The following is a 10,112-nucleotide window of genomic DNA, read 5'->3' on the forward strand; positions in this document are numbered from 1 at the left end:
TTACCCCTACTTCGATGCAAGGTAAGGTGGGTAATGGGGAATTGCTTGAGGGGCATGATTCCCTTGATTTTCTTCATCATGGTGGCAACGGCATGTGGGTATGGGTTTTGTCAGGGTTTGTGCAAGTGGAAGGGAAAAAAAAAGGAGAAAAGCGGGTGGAATAATCAAAATAAAAAACTCTTCTTCCCCTGTTACACATCCAAGTGAAGAAGAAGAAGCACATTGCCGTTTAAAATGGCACCATGTTGTGGTGTTTTGTTTTTACTTTTTTTTTGTATTTTCTTCTATTTGTGTGGGGATCTAAAAATAGATAACAACATCACTCAACTCATATTTGTTACTCACTCACACTGATACACAAGACAGTAGGGTCTTTGCCATTAATAACCTTCCTCTCTTTTTCTCTCCTCAAGTTCTTCTCTCAATTTCTGCTCATATTTTTCTCTCTGATGTTTCCTCTATTTATAGGCATCAATGGCAACCACTCTTACCAAACTTCTACCTAACTTGTTGAAAGTTGTAGCCCTTATTGACTAATTCATTTTATTTGTCAATGAACGGTGCCATCCATTATTAGTTGTTGCACATGTGAGTTGATGCATTCATATTAATGAAAATAAACCTAACAATCACTCTTTTTGCCATTTATATGGGTTAATCATCCTCTTTACTTTTTTTATCACATACTTGCATCTTGCAGCTTTTCAAAGCTCATCATTTTGAGAGCATCTTCAGCCAAGTTTTTAGATACTTTCCAAACCTTTCAATCACCAGAGTCACTAAAGTACACATTCGCTCACATCAAAGGATCACTACAACTAGATGGTCTGCCATGTTACATTTAAAGAGTGTTAACGCTTGTCTTTAACACATATAACATTCCCCACCGAGCTTATCAATCATGCTCGACCTAAAATTATTTACCAAGCATTTTATCAAGATTGGCAGCACCTTCTCAGGAAAAAATATCTATTTTTGAATGCAAATAATTAATTGAGTATTTCAATGTGATCATGAGTTTGCCATTGTTTCAAGAGTTTACTTATTTAGGAGTTGTGCATGCCTTTTATTCCACCCTTATAACCACACCTTAATTCTCTATGAGTCTCTCCCTTTTAGTCCTAAAAGTCCAACTAACTCTCCACCTTTAACCATTAGGGTAGCCCATTAAAGGTTGATCCATATTTAATTTCATATTCTAAGTATTATAATGTCATTACCAAGCTCACCACCTTGACAAGAGTCAACTTGTTCCCATAACCTACGCATCATACCTAGCAGTCACGACATAATGCTTCACATGTCATCCACTTATTGTCAAAAGCTAATGTTTTCTAACTCGTGGATCTTTAGCATGGGGGAAATACCCATGAAAGTCAATTCAACACTAGTCTTTATACTCGTTATAGCCACTCCAATAGTTATCCATACCCTTGTCCACTCATATCTAGCCATAACATCGGCTCTAGGTGATCTAAACTTGGTCTCAGATCATGACCCTCACACCTTTTTTCTGAGGTGTCTTCACCCATTGTCATGAGGTAGCCGCATCCTTATTTATTTGAGATGCCTCAAAATGGATCTAAGATTCTCTACCATTATGTTTATTACTGAAGAGATTATTGCCACTTTTTATATAAAAAAAAAGAGTTGCGATATACTCCTTCTAATCTTTTATTTTGATTTCTATGTTAGGAGCTTTTACGCCTTATATCATCGTACTTGTACCTATTCACTCGGGATGCTTGACAACTTCATCTACACCTTCACAAATAAGGTGTCTTCGCTTTTTGTCATAAGCGTTTGCACCCCTTCAATTTAGTGTTTATGTAACAACTCATCTTTTCATCCTTACATGCATTGAAAATGTCTTCATTATTATTTTCATTAAGAACACAAGAGATCTTTTTAATTTCACAACATTAACATAGTCTCAGCTCCGCACATCTTCTCTTTGCTCTTATTGTCTCGTTGTAGTACCTCATTGGATCCCATGGGTATTCCTGCACAATCTTCATATGTCCTCGTGCAATTTATGTTCACTAGGATTTCTCCATATTCCTCATTTATGTTTGATAGTAGCTCATCCTATCACAACACCTGTCTGGGTCAAAATAGGGTGTCAATCTTTATCTCCTTGTTGTATTTATCTTCCATCATCATGGTCTTCATCAATTCTATTCTCAAGAAATCACAGCAATCAAATCTAGCTTTTTGGAGAAATCATTGCTCCATCATATCCTTTAACATACAAAACTCAATTATTCATTTATTCTATCATTTTGCTAGTTTACAACTGTTTCATTACAAATTGTTAGTTCTTATAAAAGATTGGAAGGGTCACATCGGTCCCGCTTAAAACTCAATCTCCTAGATATAACTTCTTAGGCCATATATATCGATCATATTGTCTTTCCACATGTTGTAACCCATTTTTTGGTCCTCGCACAAAAAAGAATAAAATGCAAAAAATCAAAAATATATTCGGAAGAAAAATGCAAAAAAAAAAAACAGTGAAAAGAGGATGTCAGAACACTCGAAAAAATGGTTAAAAAATGGTTGAGGAGGTTCAAAAATACAAAGATTAAAATTTAACAGTATTATGTTGACTGATAAGAGCCCTGTTGACAAAGAAAAGTCAATTTGAGGAAGAAAAGTCCAAAATCAGATATTCATGGACTCAATTAATTTTTATTGAAGATTTAATTGTATTTATGGAAGGTTTGATGAAAATAAAATTTGATTTTGAAGTCAATTTGAGCTTTAATTAGAAGAAATTAAAGTTCTAGGGTTAAATTATAATTTTTTAGAGTTAATTTGGTCAAAACAAAGGTTTAATTGCATAAATATAGACTGATTTTGTGCATAACTACACACGGTGTTGCACGTGTGGTTGGACTAAACTGAGATTCCTTTCGCCAATCCCCTTTAACTAGAACTAAAATCCTATATGGTTGGGCTAAATTGAGATTCCAGATAAACCATTCCATTTTCCCATGAGAGTGGTGGATGATCGCCACGACATCGCATACGTGCGACACCGCATTTAAAACCATTTACTAGCTATATTGTGGCTTTCCTTTACAAGTGATCTAGAATATCCTAATTATCTACTTGATCTCTCAACATCTAGCGAGACTACCAGTGCTTCAGATTCATAAAAAATGGTCTTTATCAATTTTTTACAACCTTGATTTTCCACACTCCACATGAACGAGTGTCTAGAGTATTCTAATTTTACCTTTCTTCAAGGCCACTAAAATCCCCACTTAGCAATTCAACACACGTAATTGAGCTAACATGTGTGACTTTTTTTTCTCCCTCCTTTTCCTCTTCCTCTTCTTCTTAATTGATCACCACAATGACCTTTAGATGCCTTCTTATTAGGCAATTTTTCTTCTTAATTCACAACCACCACTTTCAGTTTAAATATCAACCATTGAATCATACTGTTGCACAAAAAATGATCAAATTAGCTAGAAACAAGTATGAAATCATAAAAAATTACATTCTAAATGGCTAAATTTTGATCAAAACAATTCTGGCATGATGAATAGCTCAAATTCAATCTCAAATCCAGTTGCATGTAGGATTAACTACACTAGATCCTAACCTTCGCCTCACAGCTTAGCTTGGCTCGGCTCATACGACTTTGCTTATAGCTTGCTAATGTGGATGGTAGGACCCATATTGAGGATTCGTCACCTGACTAGATGTTGATTGGTCGATAATATGGCATATCAATAGTTCTTGTTGATGCCATGATGATATAATTATGACGTCATCCTGATTTGGGTTAGTCATATAGGTTGGGTCTTCTTGTATAATGGTCGGGTCAACCCATTTGAGCAAATAAGATGCATGAGGCAAATGGGGTGCGTTGGCGCGTATGGACAAGCTTATTTTTGTGTGTGCTAGTGCGTACGGCTATGTCTCACGTCATAATTTTACGCTATTTTCACTAGCATGCTCGTCTTGATCTCTTCTATGTGGTGGTATATCCAAAACATTTCTTGGACCATTTTCATTTTTGAAAAAAGATCAAACACCAATATGAACAATACTCTGATACTAATTGTTGGGGGACTAATGATGTTCATGATTATTACTCATTGGAGGCTGAGCACACAAACACATTGTTTAACGTGGTTCAACAAATAGCTTACATCCATGGAGCAATCTATATTATTAGAGATAAAGAAGGGGTACACATTTACACATCTATAGAGGATGATGATTATCAACTCACATTTGTCACTCATACACTCCTGCATAAAGCAGTAGGGCTACTGTCATTGACAACCTCTCTCTATTTCTCTCCTTGCGTTCTTCTCTCAATTTTTGCTCATATATTGCTCTCCAATGGTGCCTGTATTTATAGACATCAATGACAAATACTCTTGCCAAATTTCAACTTAACTTGGTAAAAGTTGCAACTCTTATTGGCTGTTTTATTTTCTTTATTAATGGATGGTGTTGTCCATTATTGGTTGTTGCATATATGAGTTGATGCATTCACATTAATGGCACCAAACCTAACACCTTTGACATGATTTTTTTTCTTCTTTAAGAAATAATCTAAATAACATTGTGTCGGGTAAAATTGTTTTCTTATGAATTTTTGCCAAGCTTTTTTTTAGTTAAAATTCTCTTTCCTTGTTCATGTGTGTGTGTGTGTGTGTAAAACCATAACATTTTTATTCATACCATGTGTTTTTGAATAAAAACTTATCATGAAAAACAAGTTTTAATAAAAAAATAAAAAAGAAATATATCTTGATATGTTTTATGCAATTTAATGAAAAAATAAAGGGATAATTAAATTGAGATAAGTGTAAATAATAATAATAATAACTAAAGACTAAAAAGCTAGGAATTTTATAGTTATGAGAAATTTCTTAAAAGTAATTATGCATACTAAGTTCTTATATAATTATTCTTAAATCAATCAATAACATCACTATAAAAAGCCTCTAATCTCATTTGAAAAGAATGGTATATCCAATGATTTTAAAATATAATTCTAATTATTTTATTTGAAAATAATTATATTTTAAAATATTACAAAATAAAAAACAAATAAATAAATAAAATTGATAAAGAGCCAAAAGAGTGAAGCTTAGCTGCGTTCGGACTTCAAAGAACGACAAAGGCATGACTAGGCTTGCAAAGTTATACCTACACACTTGTTCTTAAAAAAAAGGCCAAGTGTGCCTAGCTTTAAAAGAAATAAGAATGAATGATATATTGTTTGCTAGTAGTGATAAAAAAAATTAGAATCAAAGTTTTTTGACATTTGAAATTTAAAATTCAACTTATTTTTATACATTTTTTTTCTAGATCCTTCATATATTAATTTCTAACCCCAAAACACATTTTAATCAATTTAAAAATTTAAAATCAAAATAAACTTTCTAGATTTGAATTTTTTTTTTTTTGGTTTTATGTCTCTCTTTCTCTCTTCTTGCTGATTTGGTGGGTTGGTGGTGGTTTGTGCTGGAGCTGCTGCCAGCGTTGGTGGTGGTTATGGTGTATTGCTAGACCATCGATGAAGGGGATTATTTTGGTTGAGAAATATAGGAGAATGAGAGTTCCGTCGGTTGAAAAATGGGGGGAATTTGGGTTGGTGTTCGGTGAAGGGTGGGGGCCGCAACGTGGTGGTTGTGGAGGATGATTGAGTTGTCAATTGTGCTGCGATCTATCGTCGCTGGAGAACGAGGGGTTGCTACGCCCTCTCCCTCTCTCTCTCTCTCTCTCTCTCTACTCTCCTTTTTATTTACTTTTTTCTGATTTTTCTTTTCTCTTCTGTCAATTTTTATTTTCCCCCCCTTCCTTTTCCTTTTCTTTTTAGTTTTTTCCACCCAATACATAAGAACAGATAAGGGTTATCAGGCGGCCAGAATACTGATAAACACAAGATTTTATGGCACATGAATGCTACAGAGAAGATCATCACTTCATATCATACCATCATATCCCTAGCCTTAAGAATGTTTTGGGTGGACTAAGTTGTGATTCGTTATAAAAAAGAAAAGAGAGCCCATCACTTTAAGAATTGGCATAAGAAATCCCTTTCGATGACGCCATTATTAAGTAGTCGTACGTAAGAGGTGGTGATGGATGACAAGGACCGCCACTAAAGCCATGGAGACCTTGCACCCACCCCCAAGAACGCCTCCTCCAAGCTCTAATATCTTTAAAATCTCGCTTATTGTCGACTGGGTTTGTATTACCGTTCAGAACTCCCTTTCTTTCTTAGCATGCGTTAGGTAGAGACTAAATTTCTCCATCTTGAAAGGCCTAAACTATTCACAACGACCCTTTATGCACATGTCCATGGTAGGCCACTCCATAGAAAAATCGTTTCACGACTTCGTCTCCTTCATCAGCTATTGTGGCGTGGTGTATTTTATTTTTCCACCGATTTGGTTGTTGGTCAAGATGCTTGCTGGCTTATAACTATTCTACTAATCTGACGGCATTTATTTATTTGTTTATTTTTAATTTCCCAATATGGTTCCTCCTTATTGAATTTTTCCTTTTGCAAATGGCCTCCTCACATGATAGATTTTACCATAAGTAAAACAATTCACCTAATAGTCTAAAGTCGCTCAAAAACACAAATCTTAGTAACATGCAAACTCATAGTCACAAATGCATTCACTCTCCCAAATTAATGCAACAGTTCCGTCGCAACACTGCCCAGCTAATGTACATAGCAGCTTCCGCGCAGCAGTGAAACAGAAGAAGAATCGTTTGTATCTTAAAATCCAGATCAAAGGTATCTCTAAAGCAAATCATGAGCATTAGAAAAAGAAGATGCGTATATAGAAGAATCGCTTATGGGTGACGAAATATTCCCTTTTCATAACTTTAAATATCCGACTGAAAGAAGAAGAAGAAGAAGAAGAAGAGAGAGAGTGAACAACAAGCAAGCACCAATAAAAACAAAATTGCATTAAAAAATAAAATAAAATAAAAAACGATGGACAACGACTCGACAACCTCCACTATAGACACTCAATTGTTTATCTTCATATATATCAACAAACAATTATTGATCTCGCATTTAATGGCTAACTATACGAAAGAAAGAAAGAAAAGAAATTGAAATATTCACACAACTTGCACACACAGAAATCGTAACTTTGCTATTTGTTTCAATATTTCATGATTTTTCTTCAATTTATTCACATTAGCAAAATGTACACTTTCAATTTCAAAGTGTTTCATATGGATCCCCTCGTGTATATATATAATCTATAAAACAGAGACAACGCCATATCATCAATTCCATATATAATAATAATACATCAAATTAAACTAAAAATATTAAAGAGTGCCCAAAAAAGAAAATAGTAACTTAACGGCGTTATAGCGTTTTACCATCTTGAACTTGTATCATCCCTTCAAAGGCTCACACTGCATCTTGTTACCAGCTGATACTTAATGGCGTTCTCACCGACAATGATTCCACTGGTTCTGCTACCAAACTGAATATAAGCAGGACACCGAACATTCAAATGATATTTCCCAGAAATAAAGGTTCCAACTTTGAATCGGACACGACCATCAATCTTGATCATCAGCAACACAGTTCCTGTAGCTTGGTCTTGACTTAATGCAACTGAATTGTACGGAGATACAGGCACGGCGCTGCCGTAGATAAAAGGGGACCAAACATCAATTTCTTTGTGTCCTTGGTAAGAAGTAGGTATGGCAGTACGTAGAGTTATTTGTTGGTTACGGTATGTGGCATAAACATCGAGTTTATCATAGTAGATCCCGACTTTGTCATTGGGGTTGCGAGAGGATAAGGTGACTTGGAAGTTGGAAGTGAGAACATTTGGAGATGAGACGTTGAAGGCGTAAACTGTAGCATCTTGGAGGATGAATTTTGGTTTTGAAGGACGGAGGATGGCCCAAACTAAGAGAATTATGATGAGGACTATGAGGAGGAAGATTAGGATTCCGGCGAAGATTCGACGGAAGATTTTTCGGCGTCGGTGGCCGTGGCTGCCGCAGTCTTTGGATGACATGGTTGTGGTGGTGGTGGTGAAGTGAAGAGAAAAGGAGGAGCTATGTGAGGTAGAGTTTCTGAGGGAAGTGTGGAGTTAATAACAAGAGAGGTAGAGGTAGAGAGGTTGGGTTCTTTGCTTTGTGTGGGGGTGCATTGACGGTGCCGTGCGATAAACGCGTTGTGTTTGGGTTTATATTAAGATCTTGCGAGAAGAAGTGGTGGTTAGTGCTTTTATTTTTTTTCGAGTTTGTGTAGTAGTGGTGGGACTTGGGAGGTCTTCGGTTAGTCTTTGATGTAATTACTGAGATTAATTTGTTTACTCGAAATGTAGGGGGGGAAAAAACTTAGTATAAGGTTTGTATTTGTAATTACCATTGTAACCCAAGATATTTTTGAGAACTTTTGGTTTATAATAATTATATTATTATTATTATACTATAAACTAAAACATGTGGGTTTTATTATAGTAATTCACAATAAAAAAAAAATTATTTGATCTTATTCATATAAGTGATTTATTTTTTTCAATCAATGTTATTTTTTATTTTATCATTTAATATTATATTTATTTTTTATTAGGTTATCTCACTTTTATGACAAGAATTGCAGGTTTGGTGGGTTAACCCGATTGATTCAAGTTCTTTTTCTTAATCAATTTTTTTTTCAATTCCATCCTTTTATATTGAGTTAATTGAAAATAAGGCTTCATGATTTATTTTGTTTACTTTCCATTGGGTTATTCCGGTTTCATGACTCAGGAATTGTGCTTAACGAGTTAACTAAGTTGACTCGTGTTGTTTTTTGTTATTTTTAATTGATTTTTTTTGTAATTTTATCATTCAATATTGAATCAGTTGGAAATTAATCTTCATAATCTGTTTTAATTTGTTTTACATGGTGATATCTTAATCTCATAATCAGGGATATGGGTTTTTATATTTTAACCTTAGTTAAATCAGGATGTTTTTTTTTTCTAAAAAGTTATCTTGATTTTATGATTCGAGTTATTGGTCCTTCAACATCTTAGTTTCATGATCTAGGTTATGAGTCCTTCAATATTAAATTTGTTTTTTATTGGGTTGTCCAAGTCTCATGATATAGGTTGCGGGTTTAAATTCTTTTTTAATTGATTTTTTTAATTTTATTCTTCAACATTTGGTTAATTGAGAATTACATTTCATAATTTGTTTTGATTTGTTTTGTATAAAGTTTTCATAGTCTCATAACTCGAGTCACGAATTTAACATATTAACTCGGGTTGACCTAGGCAATCCAATATATTGTTATCTTAATATTAAAAAAACAAGATGTTATCTTGAATTTTTTTTAGTCAAACCATGTTTTTACAGGTTGTCTGTGTTGCTTTTGAACCTACAAAATCAATCAAGTCACATCGGATCAGTCTGATTTAAATTTTTTTTTACCAGAAAAAATAAATAAATATTAATAATATTTAAATATTTTTATAATATTAATAAAAAAATTGACTTCATCTGGATTGTAATGAGGATTAATAATCTGGTGAGCGGTACAAGTACTTTAAATTTTGCTCATAAAATTGATATGGACATGAAAATGATTGTGTATGTGTATATATATATTTTGAGTGCAAGTTCTTGTATTAGAATAGTTCACGGTTTCTCTTATCTAAGCTACGAAAAAAGCTTGACAAGTACGTCCATGGATATATAGTCAACTAGAACTGAAAATTGAATGAAATATCTATTTCATCTAGTTAATTACTGTGTACGTTGAGACTCCGACATCAATCTGTGTCTTGTAGATGGAGAAAATAGAATAGTCGTCATAGCAAAATAATTACTATGTTGTCTTGATTATCTTCTCTCCTTTTCAAGTTATATTTATTGGCTACCGATTTTAAATCTTTTAGGAAAATCCATGTTTGTATTTTCGGGATAAATGTGTCCCAAATGATTAGTTAATTAATAAATTAATATGCCTCGTGTTCAATTTGTGTTTTAGTATAATAACGTAAATAATTGGTGTTTATCTTGAAACCATATTAATATCCCATAACATTAACATTATGGCCTGCATTTTCCCAAAGTTTGGCCAATAATGCAAAAAGGTG

The 10,112-nt window shown here is 33.9% G+C and overlaps 1 protein-coding gene across 1 annotated transcript; it reads right to left on the bottom strand.

The window, feature by feature from the left end:
• Positions 1–7,138: 7,138 nt before the first annotated feature.
• Positions 7,139–8,246, bottom strand: LOC133677309 (NDR1/HIN1-like protein 1). Its single transcript, XM_062099258.1, has one exon. The coding sequence runs from the start codon at positions 8,037–8,039 to the stop codon at positions 7,410–7,412; it is 630 nt and encodes a 209-aa protein (XP_061955242.1). The 5' UTR covers positions 8,040–8,246; the 3' UTR covers positions 7,139–7,409.
• Positions 8,247–10,112: the final 1,866 nt, after the last annotated feature.

This window comes from Populus nigra, chromosome 17 (genome assembly GCF_951802175.1).
Source record: "Populus nigra chromosome 17, ddPopNigr1.1, whole genome shotgun sequence".
Classification (NCBI taxonomy): Eukaryota; Viridiplantae; Streptophyta; class Magnoliopsida; order Malpighiales; family Salicaceae; genus Populus; species Populus nigra.

Coding starts and splice junctions, on each gene's coding strand:
- LOC133677309 (XM_062099258.1), bottom strand. CDS start 8,039: ATGTCATCCAAAGACTGCGGCAGCCACGGCCACCGACGCCGAAAAATC.